Below are 21,150 nucleotides of genomic sequence, written 5' to 3' on the forward strand. Positions count from 1 at the left end.
TGGCCAACCCCTTAGGCACGCAATCAAAGTATATAGCACAAATTTCATCCCATTTCTTTTGTCTTAACTTTGCATTGTTCTTTGACCAAAAAAAAAAACTTGTTAGATGCTATTTGTAATGGTCAAGATGCTATAGCTAAACACCTTGTAAAAGTTGGAGTAAATCCTTTTTCGTTGCAAAAACCATGCGAGAAACCTACACCAAAAAGATAACTAGATATTACGACAAGTCATACTACTTACTATTAAAATGTCACAAACTTACTCAATATAGAAAAGGCAAGCATCGAGATTCAACGCAAGTGAAAAAAGATTAAAACTTAATTTTTGTTCTCTCAACACGAGTATCTGAACTTATAACTCGATTAATTCCTACATTTGCATATGAATTGTTCTGTCCACGATCGTTATCACGAGGCCCCACGTAGAGCGACAAATCTGTTGCATCCGAACCAAATGCTTGACTGGTCCGCCAATCCCTTAGGCGCCGAATCAAAGTATACAGCAAGAATTTCATCCCCATTTCTTTTGTCTCGTCACTTTACATCGTTCCACCTTTTTTTTTTTTGGACAAGTTACATCGTTCCACTTGCTTTGGCTTTTTATATTTGGAATCGATCTTTGACCCGTCAGCCATTGAATACAAGCCGCATAAGTACAGCGCAGGCCACCACGCATCCGCACTTAGATTTACATCGTGTGGAGGCACGTTCTTCCAGATGAACATTATTTTTTTCTAATTCTCTGCAAATAAAGTCACCTAATTATTGCACGTTGTAATAACTTTTTGGAGGTAATGGGAAAAAAAATAAATGCTCTGACAGGTTCCTGGAATTTAGTCATTGTCAAAATCTGAAATAACGCCCTCTTGCAAATTTTAAATTTTTTCGTAAGGAGTAAAAGGAAAAAATATTGGGGAGGTCGTATATATGATATAACATCATTTCCGCATCATGCTGAGGGAGAGTTTTGTCCTGATCAATTTATTTTTTCTGTTTACTCTGTCCAGAGCTCGAAGAACTTGCAGCCGATTGGAGATGTGCAGGCAGCAAGGGCTGACAAGGACGATAAAAAAAAAAAAAAAATGGTAGAAAAGGTTCATAACTTCGCATCACTTTTATGATATTATTTTTTTTTCACTTCACGAAATTTCAATTTATTTTATACTTTTTACTAACTTTCATTTGTATTTCGTTCTAAAACCTTAAATTTACCAATGTTTATATGAGTTTACAGATTTTTGTTTGAGTGATTCACGGACTTTTTTTTCCATTCAATTACCAACTTTGGTCAAATCTTAGGTAAAAGAATTAGGTGTCTACACAAGACAAATGGAAATTGCTAATGCTTGAGTTCAAATAATTAGTTCTACATAATTTCTTCAAAATCGATTCAAACTCAACCCAAGCGACTCACTGGCCTGATCAAATGATTAAGTCTAGCTCAAGCAAAACAAGGTATTCCAATGTATCGAAATCAAGCTTGAAACTTCGAGATTAATGAGTTTTAAGTCAATAACGACACTTAAACTTTAAATTTGAATCGAACTAATGGAGTGAACTAAACCGCTCAACTTATCTTGATCTCATATCTAAATTAGGTTATTAGTATGTTGCCTGAACCTAAAGAAAGGCATCTATTATCCTCGTCGACACTGATCAAATCTTGGAAATGTGAATTTCTATCGAGTCCTCATCGAATGCCTAGAAGGATTAGCATGGAGAAATCCCCTCCTGAAAAAAACCTTGACGGGTTCAAGTGCACTTTTCAATTTTCATCTCCTATATATTATATGTTTATGTAATTGGATCCTTGAAACTTTTATTCTATGCAATTGAGTTTTCTCCAACTTTTTGACGAATTAATAGCGTGAGCAAGTCTTGGTTGTTGGCCAATGAATAGACCCTGTTGTAGCCACTCCTAATTGTGTAGGTGCCTGACTTATTCCCCATCCAAATCTACCTATCTTCCTATGGGTGAGCGCTAATGGGAATTGATAGTATTTCATTGACTACTTGGTCATCAAAGAGATCATGAAGTTTGGGCTCATCCCATAACCTCCTTTCATCGTTCAACAATTTAGCAATACCAGCTGCTGAGATCTCTATGGACTAGATTATGGGATATTCCAGTCCCCCCCCAAAGTAAGGTTTTTCCTATGGAGTATATGCCAAAATGCAATTCCAACAAAGGATAATCTCTATAAGAGGATAATTTTACCTGATCCCTTGTGCCCCCTATGCTTTCAACAACCCGAAATAGTAGAACATCTTTTCTTCCTTTGCAAAAGGACTTGGCATATATGGATAGACTCACGCCTCAATCTCTACAATAAGACTACCTTAGTTACTCGGATGGACAAATGGTTTGTAGACTTCTTTGCAGAAAATACTGACTTACCCACAGCAGATATGGTGGCCAGCATAATATGGTTAATTTGGAAGCTTCGGAATGACTATATCTTCATATCTCGACCCCCCAAGGTTGATTCTATAGTAGATACAGCCCAAGCATAGGTTTGGGCTTTCTCGAGATGGTGCTCAAGCACTAAAAAACAGAGAACTAGAAAGCGAAACTCACCTGATTGCCGGATAGCATCGGACAGCAACGAGCTCAAGCTCAACGTTGACTGCTCTTGGGCGAAAGGAGAGAAGACAAGCTCGATGGCTAGGATTTTGCGTGACTTGCGAGGGTTGGTGATCGACGAATTTGCAGATGAGATCCACGTTGCATCTCCTTTGCATGCCGAAGCCCTAGCGCTTCTGAAAGGCCTGCACTTCCTGAAATAGAGAACTGAAACTCACGTGCGAGAAGTACAGATATGAGGAAGAAATCTCGAAGTGTAGAGCGACAATCTTACTCTAGTGGAAGCTATATTGGGCCGGGCTGAAGTTTCATGGGCTGTGAGCAGTTTACTAGATGAAAGCAAAGGTATTCTACAAAGTTTAACCTTTGTGAAGTTGTCCTATTGCCCAAGAGAAGCCAACCAAGCCGCCGATTGGGTAGCAAGAGCTCATCACCTCAAAATTCCTTTCCCAAATTGGTTATCCGCACCACCACAACCTCTTTGGAGTATTTTATGTTATGAATCCAATCTATCATCTAATCCTTGCTTTATGAATGAATGAGGAACCCATTTCAGACCCAAAAAAAATAAAAAAAAATAGCGTGAGCACGATGTGTCCTTTCAATACCTTCTTCATATTGATAGCCTAAATGACAACTGCACAACCTGTTTTATTAATTAGGTTAAATCGAGCCACTTTAACCCACAGATGATTTGAACGAGAAGGTATTTTACATGACCAATATATCCCATGGCAGTGAAACTATTGTGTAATCAACCAATGAGCATTGGCCATGTGCTATTAATCTAATTCTACTTGGTGCTACGTATATATGAATCTAATTCTACATTACATGGCAAGTTATACCGCGTACTACTTTCATGTAATGTATCGTCGTATGAAATGTTTTTATGACTTGAAGTGCCCAAATGCCTTCTGCAACGAAACGCTTAAGTTAATTTTTATGGCTTTCATTCATGGAAGTGATGGGTTTAGTATCATTATTTACACAAAACCACATAATTATGAGGAAAACAATCAACTATAAATGATGAACTCATTTCTCTTTAATTTATGAGAAAATCCAATGTTTATATCCAATGTTTATCCGGAACAATATACAATTTCTAACTATAGTGTCTCACTAATATAATGAGGAATAGAACCAATATTCACTGATAATATTTGAAGTCTTCCCCTGTCTATCCGAGAATGAATATAGAGGTCTCTTATTTATAAAGAGGATGAGAGGAGCCCTTGGTGCTCATGATTGCTCCTGATTGTTCAAATTAAGATTGTATATCCACAATTCATATTTTGGCCAATATTGACATTGATTTAAACAGATATCAAATCCATTTTGAATTTCGTACCTGTAAATAATAATTTAATTTAACTCATCCAATCGATGAATATCTTTGTTGGAATTTAATCATCCTGCTCATGAATAAGTATAGTAGTTTGGTTGGACAATTACACTTCCAACAAAAAAAAATTGTTGAGTTTAAACATTTACGCAAGATTTTGTAGTTAGCTCAAAAAGTCAAACTCCATACTCTAACATTTAAGCTCAATATCATTAAAATATAGAAATAGGGAGATGACAGACTATAATTGAAAATAACTTTCTCAAATTTATTCTTCGAATTTAAACTCAATAAGAGGAAATCTTCTTATACTTTCTCTCTCTCTGTTTTTTTTTTTTTTTTTTTAAATTTAAATCTAATAAGAAATAAAAACTGGCAAATGACATATCATTAGGCTAAATGTTTATTAATGGAATGTAGATCACGTGTCGGAATTAGTGGATGCATTTTGCCGCGTGGCATGCACAAAGGCAATATTAGTTGTCACCTAGTACGTACGAAAGTGAATATTCTTGTAACTTCGACATTACTTATATATAATATTATAAATAGAATATAGCCAAATCACTAAATTAAAAGTTAATTGATTGAATATATACCACATGTCAAGATCACGATACGTGTTTTGCCAAGTGGCGTGTGCAGAGGAAACATCAAAGTGTCACCTAGCAAGTATGGAAATGAGCATTCTCATAATTTTGACATAAATTATATATGACAGATAGGGGTGTTAGAACCAAACCGAATTTTCATGCATTTCAAATTCGATTCGTGTGATGAAAAATAACGGTTTTTTTTAAAAAAAAAAAAAAAAATTCTAATTCGGATAGTTTCAATTTAACCAAAAACCACCCCCTTCTTAATGTTACACTTAACACAATCTTTCTCTTCTTTCACTAAACTTCTTCTTAATATTATAAAAAAGAGAATCGAAAAATTGAACTGAGTCAGTTTGTATCGCAGTTTAGTTCAAAGTTAATGCATACTTAGCTCCGTTCGTTTCGCGAAAAATAATTTCAGGGAAAACGTTTTCCGGATTTTCCAGAGTTCCTTTCATGGAAAATGAATTTTTTGGGAAAAATGTTTCCATGAAATGAAAAAAGTCTTCTAAATAAAGGGAAAATGTTTTTCACTTTTGAAAAGTGGAAAACATTTTCCTCACTTGATCTCTCTTATTTCACACCTCTACAAATCCCCACTTCCTCCTCTCCTTTCTTCTTCTTCTTCTTTTCTTTTTTTATTTGAATTATTTTTTAGTTTTCCTTTTCTTTTTTAATTTGAATTATTTAATTTTCTTTTTTTTTTTCTTTTCTTTATTTTCCATCTTCTTCTTTCTTGGCTAGTCGTCGATCGTTGCTAGGCGAACTTTGAGCTCGTCGATCTCAAGCTCACTCGCACTCTTGCTTATCATTTTTTTAATTTACCCTACCCTGTAGTTGTACGTTATTCAAGCAAATGGCTTTACATGTTTTGCTTATTTTTTCTTTTGTTTATTAGAAGATAAAAGATGCAGGGAGAGAACAAGCCACTCGATTGGAAGATTCTCATTAGGGCTGTACATGCTTTGCTTATTTTCTCTTTTACTTCTTTTTAGAATCCATACTAACATTGCGACAATAAGGGAACAAAAATATGAAGTAAGTTTGCATGGATTTAAAACAAGTTAATATTTGATGGATTTATAGGTCGGTAAGTGATGCATGCCTAAGTGGTGAAGTCTTGGAAAATATTTTCCTTACCAAGCATTGAAAAATATTTTCCGAAACATTTTCAAGTTTTAGCCGAACACCAGAAAATATTATTATTTTCTTGGAAAATGACTTCCGGGAAAATATTTTCCGAAAACGGTCTATTTTCTGCGAAACGAACGGACCCTTATATAGTTTGGTTTATTTCAGATTTCCTAACGATAGGTAGATGAGTGGGCTAGGCCAACACCCTGACTAGTCCTAGACCACTTTTATGGATATCTCTGTGGAAGAGTCCACCAACTACAATGGGCTGGTGGACTCCAAGCCCATGACTTGCTTGTTACAAGATTTTTCTGGGAGAAACCATCATGCTTTCGGTGCATCACAAGTACGGCATCAAAGTAGATTTGGACGAAATATCCGCTCTAGTCACCACAAACGCATTTGCCTAATCGATACGTCATAAACATACTTGCCTCAAGGGATGATCGCTGAATTATGTTAGCATTAACACTATCTTAACGCATATAAGGCGCTTCTAAATATCAATTATGGATTAAAAAATCTATTTACAGGCATCATAATAAAGTCGTGGAAGTTTAAACATGATATTTAATTTGTGGGATAAGTGCATTGAAAATCATAAAACTTATCGTGAAAGTATAATTGAGTTATAAAACTTTTAAAAAGTGGAATTAAGTTGTAAAACTTGTTGTGAATATGCAATTGAGTTCTAAAACTTTCAAAAAGTGCAATCAAGTTTTAAAAATTATTAAATTGATCAAATCGAGCCATTCTGTTGATTGTGCTTTTTGAAATTTTTAGAATTCGATTGTACTTTTGTGATAAGTTTTAAGAGTTGATTTCACTTTTTGAAAATTTTCGGACTCGGTTGCATTTTTTTGATAAGTTTTAGGATTTGATTGTACTTTTGAAGAGTTTTACAGTTCAATTGCACTTTCATGATAAATTTTAGGATTTTCGGTGTACTCATCTCTTAATTTTATTTATCGTTGTCATGGCCAAGTACAGACGTAGATTTCTAATAGTCATTACAGGTAAACAAACGATATGAAAGAGTCCTATAATTCTGGAATAGTATATGATGCTGAGTATAGTCATTCTTTAAAGAAGTTGCATCGACCAAGCAACGTTGGCTTTGCTGATGTCCTCCAGGGATAGGTTGCCGGCGAAAACCGTCGATTGAAAGACCACTGGTTGTTCACCAAGCACACAGGTTTCCTTCCTTCCTTCCTTCCTTCTTCATGATTTATATTATTTGTGGAAGGAACTCTACCATAAACTAGTAAATAACTTTGGGTAAAAAACAAGTTAAATGATCGAAATGACCCAAATATGAAATTATTTATATTAATCTCTCTCTCCGTGCACACACGCAAAGGAATAAAGCACTTTAATAGTTCAAATTGCTACTCTTTTTTATATTTATTCTGTACGTTACTCATGTCTATTCTCTAGTTATCCTATCAATGTGGGTATAATTCCTATATAATGCATTTCATGTGTGAGGACATATTCAAGAGAAAGAGTGACACGTAATTGAACCACCGCAAGGCTTCATAGCTTTAGCTCTTGGCAAAGATTAATTATCCGACTATTTGTACCTTATGGTGCAAGGAATCTAAGCCAAGTCCAATTCAACTCAAAAGACGATAGACAAATTTTTAAGATAAATGGGCTTGGATGACGTGACCATTTAAGCCTGACCTCGTGACCTACCCTGATCCTATTCAAGCTTACCTAATAAGCACCTCTTCGAGCAATCTTGAGTTTCATCATGATATTTCTTGTACATCAAGTCATCAACCACTTAGGCTAGTGCTTTGCCCGAGAATTCAATTCCTGCCTTCAGGCTCGCGTGTTAGGGTGATGACCAGGACAACAAGTTTCTTATTTTTAAGGAAAAAAAGGATTACTAAAGTAAACTTGATCATGAAAGCTGACCCGTGTAAATTAACAAGAACTGAATCACGAATTGGGAAGGCTGGCCGAACAATTTGATTTTTTGTCCCAGCTAGCCCAACATAGGCTCCCCCAACCTTGGTCATTTTATGGAAAAATATTGTTATTTTCACGTAACGGGTGGCCTAGACAAGCACTGTTAGGCCCAACATCCAAATCCGGTCCATTGATTAGGTCTACATTTAAAATGATATCTCTCATGAATATAGAAAGGAGAGACAAGAAAAATGAGTTTTGGCTTGATGCTGCTCAACGCTCGCAGGGAAAAAGATACGAATAGGTTGGTTTTTGGTTATTCAGATCCGTGTTATATAATGGCAGATCCCGAGCGAACATTTAGGAAGTTAAACCACATTCAATACTAAAAAAAAGACCTATCATATCGCTTTGTAAATTGACTTCCTTGATGGATCTTAGCATATCTAGGACTATTCGGCTCGGATGAGTAATAACTGGAAGTACATGGGATTTATGTATGTGCTTTTGAATGTGAACAAGAAGAAGATACTACTCCGACCCACGCGCACATAAAAAATATTATGTATGTATGTATACGTAATAACCGGAAGTACATGGGATTCGGAGCATTTTGCTTTTGTCATTGCAGATTGCATTTACGTACTTAGATCGTTGGACATTTCTTCTCGACTTCCCAGAGTTTTGTATGCTAAATATCCAGCAATCAATGAACACGGACTTGTCGTCTCCGTGTCCATCATTAATTAGATTTAATCTTGTTATTCAAGCACGCGCGTACCACTTGCGCAAGCACTGACGCTCACTGCTAAACCGTCTCAATCTTTCTAATTTACTTGATGCTAGGCTGAAAAGAACAACTTATTTTACAGCTGATTGGTAGGTTCACAGGACAATAGGGGGACAAATGAGGACTTTTGGAGTGGGTCACTGTTACTGATCACAGCAAAGATTCACCATCAATCTACGTAATGTTAGGGTTTCAAAAATTCATTTACAAAGTTAGGCCTTCGAAAATAGCCTAAAATTGCTCCTTGGATAAATTAACTTTTACCTGCTTATGTAGTTTGATGTCCCCTCGATTCGAGAATCATGATATTTTTCTTTTCAAAAAATTGCATATCCTCAATGGAATGCACCTCTGTTGGATTACTGATTTGGTGATGATGAGTGTCAAAATTTCATTTACAAAGTTAGGTTTTCGACTTGAAAATAGCCTAAAATTGCTACTTAGATAAAAGAACTTTTACTCGCTTCGACAATTCGATGTCTTCTCCATCAGGCACCTATCAAGAGTCATGAGTTTTTTCTTTTCAAAAAATTGCATACCCTCAATAAAACACACCTTTCGCAGGATTATTTATTCGGTGAACACGAGCGTCATGTTTCGGGAACACCTGAAAACCTTGATCTTGTCCTTAATAAGATCCCATTGTCATGCGGGTGCTTCCATTCTCAAGAAACTTCTATCCTAAGCCAAAGCATGGGCGAGAAACTATTGAATAATTGTAATCATCTGATGATATAATACAAGGATCACGCGTTCTTTATATCAGTCAATTTCAAGCTTGGTCTTCCATTGAAGAGTCTTTGCTGAGAGGGCTGCTCTCGCTCTCGCTCTCTCTGACCATCCACAGCCCCAAGAGGCATGCTGTTGACTGGCTCGTCACGGTGGTCCGTGCGCTAGAGAGGAGATTGGGGTGTTTGCTGGTGTAATTAAGTGCAAAATGATGGACATGTGTCCATTCCTCCATAGTAGTTCTAAACGATACCCACCTAAATGGGTCATTGATATGTTTTTTAATCCATATAAGTGTTTAATTATTCATAAATGAGTTAGTTATATTAAATAAACAGATTTAAAAATAATGAGTATTAAATGGGACATAAATGGATTTACTACTTACTTAAACCCAACCCATCTCTAATATTCTCTCATTTTTTCTTGTCTTTATTTGATCTTGTCCTCACTCAATTTATTTATAAATTGGATGTGTTTTAACAATAGGAGTTACTAAATTCGCATTGCATAAAAATAGATTAAAATGAGTTAAGTAAATCTGTTTGGATCGAACTATTTTCGATCTCATCCAAATTAGACCCGACCTACTTTGAGACTCTCGAAGTATCTATCTGCACTTTTTCCAGCTGATTGTACGAACAGCACTACTACTCCAGAAGGTATCATGTAACGTGAAAAAGTGCAGATGGAAAAAGCTTGGTGCTTTATGCGGGCGGGGGGGATATGGAACATTAATATTCTTCGCTTTTGCTCTTTTCGCGTTTGTTGTGTTCCCAGGAAAGGTTCTCTCCGTCACATCTGTTGTGCTCCACATCAGTTTCGTCTAGTGCACGCGGTGCTGGAATTGACTGGACCAGGATCCACGTAGAATCGAGCTGATAAACCATCCATCCTCTTATGTGCCGCAGAAATCGGTGACCGTGATTGCACATGGTCTTTGAGCCCCGGTCCGTGCAACTAGTTTTCCTGACCTTGACTCGTTCGACCCATAGCGTTACTTTCCAGTTATCATGTGACGAAGGGCGTTAGAGTCCATGTTGTGATCATTAGCCTATAATACATGAATACCCTCTTAGCCTTTAGGTGGATCGGGTGTCGACCCGAATAGTGATATTGACCCGATCTAATATAAACTAAACTGAATAAATAAGGTCGGGTGGAGTCCATATACGATATAAAAAAGTCATCTATACGTTTTTCAAGACAATACTTTTACTTGACGTTGATCTTAATTCAATATTTTGTTATCAAGTTGATTTTATCTATCATGTCAATCGTACGATAGAGTCGAATTATTCATGTGTGCATGCCAATATATATATTCTCGGGCTTCTAACTTTTACCTATAGACTCTAGATTTACTTGTTTAAAGTTGGCTCTCATGATCAAAAGAATAATTAATTCAAAATTCAGATTGATTCTAGAACTTCAATTTCGGTACTTCTAATATAATTATTTCCTAGTCTTGCCGTCGGGGATGCGATTTCATATAGTTTCACCGTCTATTGACCAATTTGACCTCCCCATCTCTGTCTTGCCGCATACCCCGAATTGTTTTCTCGGACTAGTCTAGAATTTCCAAACCCTATTTTCATATTAATTAATTGAACAGAAGAAAATGAAAAAAAAACAGAAAAATTCCCGAGCCTCATTTACACAGTCCTTTTATAATAACGTTCAAAATGGTGTTGACAAATGGCCCTATGCCCATCACCTTCACCTATTCTATCCCGTCCCCCACCCTAAACAAATCGAATTAATTGTCTCCGTCGTGTATATAACTTGCTGGGTCGGTACAATTTGGGATGATTTTTGGTAATGTTAAATTCGATCTTTGATTGTCAAAGCGCTAGATGTTGATATGCTGAAGTTTCTAGGGTCAACCCAGCTAACATAGTTGGATAATATATTGCGTGTATCATATGCTTGCCTGCCTGAAGTCGGAAACATTTATATAATTTTCCGGGTTCAGAAACTTCTGGATCATTAGTTATGGGAGAAATGAACCTCAAATTAAGAAGCCACGATATCTAAAATGAGTCTAGTAAGTAATAGCTAGGTTAAGCCAACAATGATAAAATCAAGTGGACTTATAATGCTAATGACACTAAGAAGAATCTCCTCCATAATGAACAAAAACAATAAGCACTCTTGCTCTCCATTCACGAGAAATTGTATGTTAATTAGGCATATCTCCGAATAGCATCTTCGGCACGACTTGGACGGCCAGAATGGACAAATTCTTTTCAAGTAGCCTCGGAAATTGGAGACAATTAAGGACAATGCGTGAGATGCTCTATAAACTTTAGGTGAAGCTGTTTCGAGATGAGAACTTAAAGGAGCATCAAGCATAATAGGGCAGGGAAAGTAAGCAATAACGTATGGTGAAGTGGGTTATAACTCAATAATTTAAACTTTTGATAAAGCTTGAATTACTTAATTAATGGGCATCAATCTAAACTTGAGTTGTCAAGGTCAGAGTGAGAAAGAGGAAAAGGAATGTGTACTTCATTGAAAAAGCTCTAGGTCTTGACCTACATTAGAGAAAACCCAGTCTACTATCTTGTCCCGCAGAATTAGTCAAATTTACAATTGAATTGCATGTTCAAATTCTAATTTATATAAACACATCCAATTTCATCCACCAACAAAGTATTGGCTTGGAAGACGAGACTTTGTTCTTTTCTTTATAGTTTTAGATTAACGTCTTGTCAGAAAATCAAGAGTAAAATACCAAAAACACCAGACTGATTTAGGAAAATGTGCTCTTAAGATACTTCGAGAGATGGATTAGTCGTGATGCGTGAATAATGGCCCGAACAGCACCTTACAACTAAAACAACAAAAAAGGTCACTATATCATCCATTTATGCGTGGATTGAATTTAATGACATGAACCGATCATAGTAATCTCGACCTAGTAAGGACCAATTGGTTTTATCCCACAAGGGAGGTTTTTAGTGTGGCGGGCTTAACTAGGCCGAAGTGGACTGAATGCATTTTCTTTCCTATGTTGGGTAAGCTTTTAGAGTGTTGTTTTTTAAAAAGGTTTCGAACCCTAATCACGGTGGTGCCACTAAATAATATAGATATATAAAAATATAAAGTACCGTTTCACACTTATTTTATATTATGAAACTTTTTTATGTTGAAATTTTGAAATTCGTCACATCAATCGAATCAAATTACTTCATCCATTCATTCTATTTTCATTTAATAATATATGCAGTAATCCACATTAATAAGTAGATCGATTGATGCACCCATCTCTAAGCTATACCAATATTACGTGATTGTTATATTCACTCCTATAGTAGCCAGCTAGAGCATATAGGAATCAAATCGCTCATGCCACTGCTTTTGGAGATTGTTGGAAGATTTGCGCAGTAGGTACACATGGTTTTGCTTCCCCTAAACTATAAAAATTCCCCAAATCTACCCATATGGATTCCTTTTGCCCCAGCATACAAAAAATCTCTTTTCCCTATTAAGTTGGTCAAGTTTAAAATCAAGTACAATCATGGAAACCAACACCCAAATGGATATGTCCGGAACAGGAGAATAATTACCAAAATCAATCCCTTTTTAATGGATCATATCACTTCGGTAACCTGACATGGTCTATAATCTAATTGGTTTGACCTCTTGTCATTGATACATATTTGTGGTCTACAATAGTATCCTAACACTTATTTTTGGAAGGAAAAGTGGAGAAATTAAAAAAATCTCTTGTATGTAGCCGAGTACATGAGACTCCATTTAAAGAAAATTAGGCATGATAAGGAAATCTGCGGACATCGCATATGTAAGACATATCCGACCCGACCGGTGAAATTCCGAGCCAACCCAAAAAATCAACCAACATATATTAAGCCCTTTTTCAAAGACCATCACCTTTATTCACATGTATGGTCCTCAAATCAACCAAGTGCTTGGTCCTTTCCTTCTGTGTCCACATCAAGCCGAGCTTGCACTTTCTTCCCTTTCTCTTTTTTATTTAGGTATCCTACGCACCTCTATCTCCCCCTCTCCCTATAAAACCAAACTCTCTTCAGATTCCCACAACTCATAAACAAAAACACTTCCTTTGCAAAATCTCTCTCTCTCTCTCTCTCTCTCTCTCTTAAACACGCGTACACACATACCCAATGACCGGGAAGAGAAGCCAGACAAGCCCGGTTGGGAGCCCCTTGTCGGGCAACGTATCCGACGGCTCCAACTACAACTCGAAGGAGCAGGACCGGTTCCTGCCGATCGCCAACGTGAGCCGGATCATGAAGCGGTCCCTCCCTGCGAACGCCAAGATCTCCAAGGAGGCCAAGGAGACCGTCCAGGAGTGTGTCTCGGAGTTCATCAGCTTCGTCACCGGGGAGGCCTCTGACAAGTGCCAGCGTGAGAAGCGCAAGACCATCAACGGCGACGACCTCCTCTGGGCCATGACCACCCTCGGCTTCGAGAACTACGTTGCCCCCCTCAAGGTGTACCTCAACCGGTACCACGAGGCCGAGGGCGACAAGGGCAGCGCCGCCAGCACGGGGAGGGGGCACGAGGACCCACCGGCGCCGTCCGGCGCAGAGCACAGGGTCAACGGCGTGGGGGATTTTCAGAGCTTTTATGGGTTGGTAGCTGCTGGGGGTGGGTTCAACATGAATCGGATGATGATGGGTGAGAATGGGGATGGGAGTGGAAATAAACTTATGGCTCCTCAAATTCATAATGGGGTGGGGTGGTAGAGAAATTAGAGTTTAATTAATTAATTTCTAGTGGTACTATGACCATTAGTCGGTATGTTATGTTGAATTAAGCTACTTTTTGTTCAATCTGCTCATACTAATGGAAACATATCGCAATTTTCTATAATACTTAGTTAAGTCCTCCAATTATTTCTCGAAATTATAAACTTCACCATGTCTACGTTTTGCTAAAATTCGGGCCTCATTTAGGATGTCAAGAAAATGGAAGAGTAATGCATGTACTACATGTCATATAATCAATTTATTTATTTATTTCAGAATCCTATAATTTGTCGAGGATGTGCGATTCATTCTAAAATTATTAAAAAGTGTAATCAAGTTTTTTCATTAGATGCGGATGCGATATTTTTATGTTTTCTTAATTTACATGGTGCCGATGTGGTGCCAACTGCCCTCTACATCATACAAAGCCTTGAAAAAAATAAACAAAAAAGATAAAACAAATAAAGAACAGGAAAAAATAATGATTAAAAACACAAAAATTAAAACAAAAGGCGCATATTGGGGTTCGGTGGGGCGGCTCTACCCCTTAAGCCCCTCACGACAGCTTCTGTTTTTCTTTTTCTTTTTCTTATTAAGCAATTTTTAATTTTCAGTTTAATTTTAATTAAAGTTATGAGAAAAACAACGTTTTATTAGTCATTGTCGCACTCTTCATTAACATAATGGCCACGTAGGAAAGTAATGAAAAAAGTCGCATTTGCATTTTTCATTAGACAAATTGAATATAACTAATTTTATATTTTTTTTTCTTGAATGCAACTTTTGAAAAATTGAGGATTCTACTACACTGTGATTGTGATATGGTATGGAATAAAAGCAATTTAACTCATACTGTGCTAATGACAATGACAGCTATCTAATATAGGAGGAAAGATGCAATGGAACCTATGCACCTCTTTTTATAAAAGTTACTTTAGTACCTGGAGAAAATATCACAAGATGTTATAAAGGAAGCTATGCGCCTTCTTTTGTAGAAGGTTACTTCGATATCTATGGGAAGTATGTGGCGCATCATGTTATCAAGATTCAAAATTTGACAGGTTATCAAAATAAAGTACGTGAACAAAATTAAAAAGTACAATTGACTCCGGGACCACTGATTTTGTAGAGTTAAAATATTGACTTAGAAATATTTTTGTCAGGCCAAAGATCAGAAGTAATCGTTCCAAATAATGAACAGGAGTTTCAAATCTGAAAAATCTATTTGCATCAGTTAAGGCATCAGTTTTACTAAAACTTTTCTTTATGAAGTTCGAACTGTTCTGTGAGCATTTTTAACGTGAAAATGTCTATTTCCGTGTCCCACGTACTTTTCCTTATTGAAATTTGAAACCTTTTTTAAGACATCCTTTTCTTTTTGTTTAAGGCAAAAGTTTCTTACTGTATGGATAGCGAGGTTCATTTCACCCTACATGATTGGGTGACAGATTGCCTAAATGACAGATGATTTTGTTTGGAAAGGATATGCTATATTTGACGTGGTGAGGTTTTTGTGATTGAATTAAAGCAAATAGGATTATTAATCAATCTGTGGATGACGATTCACGGGTAAATAAAAGACAAAAGAATACTATTTGCCATGAAAGATGATGAGTACGGATGGTATCCCAACTTTTTTATGTGCTCTTTTGAAGCCGCAAATGCTAAAGGAGCATGAGTTGGTGCGGTATTGGTATCCGAAATAGGGGCAAAATATATTCGAGTTGCCAAGCCAAGATTTGAATGTTCAAATATGGTGGTTAATTATGAAACTTGTATCCTAAGATTAAGGGTGGCCTTGAGCATAAAGACTAAATACTATTTAGACCGCGCATGATAATTATTATGTTTCTTCGTTTTTTCTATTTTTTTGTTCTCTGAACATGTTAAGAATAAAAATCCGTTTAGTAATACAATTTCTTTCTATTTCTGGAACAAATTTTTACTTTAAAAATAGGTTAGGAATAAAAATCAAAAGTATTTTTTTTTGTACTTTTCTATTTTTGGAACAAAAATGATAAATAAAAACTTTTCTTATCATTTGCCTTTGTTACTAGCTGACTGGCCATTTGTTGGTTGCTCGCAGGCCGTTCATTACTGCCTCTTGTTGGCTGGTTGCTTGGGAGGGGGAAACTTTGTATAGTTATTAAATGAATTTCTATTTTAGGAATATAAATTTTATATTACTATCAAACATGCATTTTTGATTAGAAAACTCGTTTGGTGAATAGCAATAAAAAAATTAATTTTTGAAATAAAATGGTTATTATTTATGCCCTTAATATTTGGGGATTCGGACTTGATCATACACCAGATTAAAGGGGTTTGATAGACTCGAGATGGAATTAACTTCTTTATCACCATCACTTGGTCCATGTGAACTGTGTGTTCAAGAGTTTTCAGTTTCGTCACATCCAATACTTGTCCAGCTGAACATGGACATCCATTATCGTGGCAGTCTTTTCTCATTTCACCCTTGGAATCAAGGCGGCATTCACCGAAGTTGAACAGTGCCATGATGGACAGAGTTTGCCAACGATTCAAGATCCACTTTGACAAGCCTCCTAAACTATACTCATAATCTTAATTGCCAAATTGACGGTATCAACTGACCCTTAAGTTAGGTCTACTGGTTTCTGTCCCGTAGCTTGACAAACATACGTACGTACGTATGTACATACATACATACATCCTCGAACAATTTTATTAGGTTTTTCTTTCTTTTCCATTGCCATCTGGTATGAACGTAAGAATGAGTCTCTTTATACTCGTTGACTTTTTCAATTCACGGGGCGACGTGACCGAGCCGCTTGTTTGCTCATCTCGTCACCAGTATGGACTTATTGTTGGCCGGCCAAGCTAAACAAGGGAATCATCTTTAATTAGGTGAACTAGGAGAGATCGGACTGCCTCGGGAGCGGAAACATCAACTTCAGCAGTCAGCATCGATCACGAGAGCTGTATACATTAACATTGTCATAAGTTCCATCAGAATAACAACATTATTGATGTTAGGCGAAATGGGAAGCGGAGACAAAATGAAATTGGTTCATGTGAAAGAAAAATAGAGAAAAGTAAATCCGACACAATGGATCTATGTGATTCAGCAATATTCCTACTCTACGGCAAGAGACCAACATATGGTTCCAGTATAATTAGCAAAGAAAGATTATAAATCGCTCAACTATACTCACTGACAAGTATTTCCCGACCTTGATTCACCCAAAAAAAAAAACCCCACAGTAAAAGTGCAAGAAAATCTCTCCCGCTGAGTTTCTCTTGACAGCTCACAACTAGTCCAAGCCATGAACACTTCAAATGAGTTGAGTTGGGAAATTCAACCTATTGTCAGTAAATGCAAGGAAAAATTGCGGGCCTTCCCAAATGTTCGAATTATCCATTGTTCTAGAGAGGTCAATCTTGATGCTCATTTACCGGGCCTCATCTTTGCTTACTTAATGAAAAGTTTCTATTTCCGACAAAAAAGAAAAAAAAGAAAAAAGATCTGACCAAAAAAAAGAAGGTTGATTTGACAAAACTCACAAGAAAAAAATTACTTATCTCTAAATTGGGTCTTGTTCCTTCCACAAATTTTGTTGGACCTCTTATGTAATGATGTCCATTCACCGGGCCTCTCCTCTTTGCTTACTTAATGAAAAGTTTCTATTTCCGACAAAAAGAAAAAGAAAAAAGAGACTCAAAAAGAGAAGTTAGATTTGAAAAGAAAATTGTCTTTCCAAGAAAGACCAACCAAAAAAAGAAGAAGTTAGATTTGACATGATAAATGATATGGGATAACATCTTTATAGTCCAAGAAGTTATCCATCAGCTACGAGTTCGAAAATTGTCTTTCGCTGTCGGTGATGGTAGCCTAAGGTATCAAATTAAACCCTCAGCCCCTCTTTCTCATTTATTCTTCGCGGATGATGCTATTTTCTTTATGGATGGAACACTTCAAGAGAAGCTCAGAATCTTGCAAACTCACCTTGAATTGCTATTGCTTTGATAGACGGAGTTGGGCATCTCCTCGGTCCAATGGTGGGGGTTAATCGTAACAAATCTCCCAGGGTATTCTTTGGGGAAAGCTGTCCACAGGTTTTAAAAGGAAACATAGCATCGGAATTGATTGGGTTCCTATCTTAGAAAAGACTGGAAAATACTTGGGGATACCATCCGATTGGGGTCCAAAAAAACAGATGTTCAATTGGATCATAGCACGGGTGGATAGAAAACTGGAGGGCTGGAAGGAGCAGTTAATTTCAAAGGCGGGGAAAGAAGTACTAATAAAAATGGTTGTTCAGGCTCTTCCCCAATATGCCATGAATATATTCAAAATACCCCTATCCATTTGTAAAGCGATTGAAAGGAAAATTTCAGATTTCTGGTGGCGAAAGAATGCAGCACAGAGAGGTGTTCACTAGAAGAGTTGGGATGTCTTAAAGATGAGAAAGGACCAGGGGTGGCTTGGGATTCAGAGATTTAATGGAACTAAACAGGGCATCTTTGGGAAGACAAGCCCGGAGACTCCATCAAACTCCGAAGCCTTATGGAGCGAGAATGTTTAAAGGACTCTATTTCCCTAATGGTAGCCTATGGACTGCTACAAAGGGTGCCAGACCATCATGGGGTTGGCAAAGCCTTCTACTTGGCCGCGATGCTCTTGAACCTGATTTGAAATGGGAGATTGGGGATGGCAAATCTATAAACTTAAGAGAAGATCGTTGGCTCATGTCAGGCAAAATTGGAGGACCGGCGAATCAAAACGACCCAAAGTTAGTTGCAGATATTATCGAGCCACACTCACGCACATGGAAAAATCAACTCATCAATGAGCTTTTTGACAGAAACATTTCGGAGGAGATCCAGCAAACGACACTTAGCATAAACACCAGACCTGACCACTTAATATGGATAGGGCATCACTCGGGGAACTACAAAGTCAAACATGGATATCACAGACTACGAGCAGCAACCATAACAAACAAAGAGAATCAGGCATCATCTTCTTTTCAAGTCCCCAACAGACTATGGAAGGAAATATGGCACATACATACTAATCCCAGAATCAGGCACTTCATGTGGAGCTTATGTACTGAAGGTCTTCCTACGAGACTCAACCTGTGCCGGAGGAAAATCTTACCTGAGCCTACTTGCCCTTTCTGCTGCGAGCATCCGGAGTCCTCCGAACACCTATTTATCCTGTGCCAGTGGACAAACGCAATATGGATGAACTTTAGTGACCAAATCAGCACATCCCCGGCATCGGTTACAAGAATAGATCCAGTGGGTATGTAACTACCTCTTCTCCGGCATCTCAGCAAATCAAAAGGCGACCTTCGCGACCATTTTGTGGTACATATGGAAAGCACGAAATGGCCTGATCTTTCAAGGAAGGAAAACAGAACGAAACAAGATAATCGGTGAAGCTCGCCTAGCTCAAAGCAACTTTTCGAGAAGTGGCAACCACAAAAGACGGTGCTTACCTCGGAAAGACACTCGTGGGTACCTCCCGGATCCGGGAGCGTGGAAGATCAACGTGGATTGCGCATGGAGAGAGCCGATCGGAGGATCCATCGCCGGTCTTTGTAGAGGAGCTGATGGGGTGTGCACTGCTGGTTTTGTGCAGAAAATCCGTGCTCAATCGGCTCACATGGCCGAAACCCTAGCTATCAGGCGTTCTCTTGAGTGGTTGAAGGAGAGAGAGAGCTGTTCGGCAGAATCACTTTCACCCGCACGTAATGAACCGAAGCCATCTTCTACGTATCTAGCGGCGCTCCTTGGCTGTTCGGTCGGTTCACAGGCTGCACAGAAACTCCATGGGCCTCGCGGCCCTTTGTCTTGGACTGCCGACAATTGCTGGGCGAGATGAAGGATGTTTGCTTGCAATTTGAACCGCGCGAGTCCAACCGAGCGCGGGGACTCGCAAAATCACACAGCTCCGGTTCCTTGCCGGGTAATTGGGTTACTAATCCCCGCACGAACTCTTTCTTATCTTATGTGTTGATTTTCCTACTATTTGTAATCCTCCGACTTAGTATCAATCAAAGCGTTTTCACTTCGACCAAAAAAAAAAAAAAAAAAAAAAAAAAAAAAATTCGATCTCACGCATGTCCAAATATTTGTAATCTTCTCAGCCAAAATTTGCCGGATTGGAGGTCCGTTCAAGGAACCTTGATCTCACGCATGTCCAAATATTTGTAATCTTCTCAGCCAAAATTTGCCGGATTGGAGGTCCGTTCAAGGAATCAAAATGCTAGAATTCCCAGCCGCAGCATACGTTGGGACATTCCGGTCATGGCCGAATGTCCAATCCAGTTTCTAGACACCCAAACGTGCCAAGTTGGACCCTTGGTAGCCTTTCGTGCTTCCTTGCGGACATCTCCACGCGATTTAGGATGTCCAAAATATCCCTTTGCACACTCCCAGTTAATTTCGCTCAGTTCGGATATTGTCTAATCCAATTGTAATTGGTTCTAAATTTCAATAATGATTGAGAAATCTAAGACTGAATTGGATGTGATCCTTGTCTATTTCGCTGGCATTGTTCCGGCAACGAATAAAAGACACAGTACGGCTGTTGTAAAATGGTCAACGCCTACTGAAGAAATCTTTAAGTAAAAAAATTGATAAAAAAAGGAGTAGAAAAATGGACTACAAATGGCAACGATTGGAGTTATCATAAAAGTATCTCTTTGGATACTGGCATTCGAACAAGAATAAATTACGAACTTTATATTACATGATGGTATTTGACTTATCAAATAGCAAATTGTTCGCACTAGCATGGAGCACTAGCTTGGTCCCTGAATTGATAGACGTTGCTCGGTTCTTGAACGAGGATATGATGAGTCCAGCGAAATTCGAATATATTATGGAAAAATGTTTGAGAGGCAGGATTCGGATAAAGGTAATTTAGAAGGGGCACGATGCAGCTAGGATCCTAGGCCCAGATCATTGAAGAGAGAATACTCCAACGAAGAGGAGGAAATTGCGAAAACATATTGACAAATACGGGCAGCGATTAATAAATGAAAGAGGTCCAATACTTTTAAAATATTCCTCAAATCTGAGCTCGTAAAGAAAATCCGTTCTGGATAAATTTACTAATTTGAGTATGTTTCCTCAAAGGGGTTTCCTATTTTGGATATAAATACTATATATTAAAAGGTTGGATTCCACTAGCTTATAACATGATAGAGCAGATAAGAGGATTGTTATGCTTTAGGTATAATTTAGGGGTTGGGAAGCACTTGAGCAATTGTAAGCTATACATTTATCGGACTTAAAAGTGGATTTTTTTACAGCTGG

At 37.7% G+C, this 21,150-nt stretch overlaps 1 protein-coding gene and 2 long non-coding RNA genes across 3 annotated transcripts; 1 reads left to right on the plus strand and 2 right to left on the minus strand.

The window, feature by feature from the left end:
- Positions 1-239: 239 nt before the first annotated feature.
- LOC120288080 lies at positions 240-2,792 on the minus strand. Its single transcript, XR_005546324.1, has 2 exons — positions 2,581-2,792; positions 240-744 (listed from the first exon to the last, which is right to left on the minus strand). It is a non-coding gene; the product is annotated as an uncharacterized LOC120288080 (long non-coding RNA).
- Positions 2,793-13,187: 10,395 nt separating this feature from the next.
- LOC104418205 (nuclear transcription factor Y subunit B-3-like) lies at positions 13,188-13,968 on the plus strand. Its single transcript, XM_010029478.3, has one exon. The coding sequence runs from the start codon at positions 13,255-13,257 to the stop codon at positions 13,837-13,839; it is 585 nt and encodes a 194-aa protein (XP_010027780.1). The 5' UTR covers positions 13,188-13,254; the 3' UTR covers positions 13,840-13,968.
- A 4,733-nt stretch (positions 13,969-18,701) lies between these two features.
- LOC104452896 lies at positions 18,702-19,389 on the minus strand. Its single transcript, XR_005546357.1, has 3 exons — positions 19,326-19,389; positions 19,142-19,219; positions 18,702-19,041 (listed from the first exon to the last, which is right to left on the minus strand). It is a non-coding gene; the product is annotated as an uncharacterized LOC104452896 (long non-coding RNA).
- Positions 19,390-21,150: the final 1,761 nt, after the last annotated feature.

This window comes from Eucalyptus grandis, chromosome 9, assembly GCF_016545825.1.
Source record: "Eucalyptus grandis isolate ANBG69807.140 chromosome 9, ASM1654582v1, whole genome shotgun sequence".
Taxonomy (NCBI): Eukaryota; Viridiplantae; Streptophyta; class Magnoliopsida; order Myrtales; family Myrtaceae; genus Eucalyptus; species Eucalyptus grandis.

Excerpts from the sequence above, each read along its gene's own strand:
- LOC104418205 (XM_010029478.3), top strand. The coding sequence starts at position 13,255 with ATGACCGGGAAGAGAAGCCAGACAAGCCCGGTTGGGAGCCCCTTGTCG.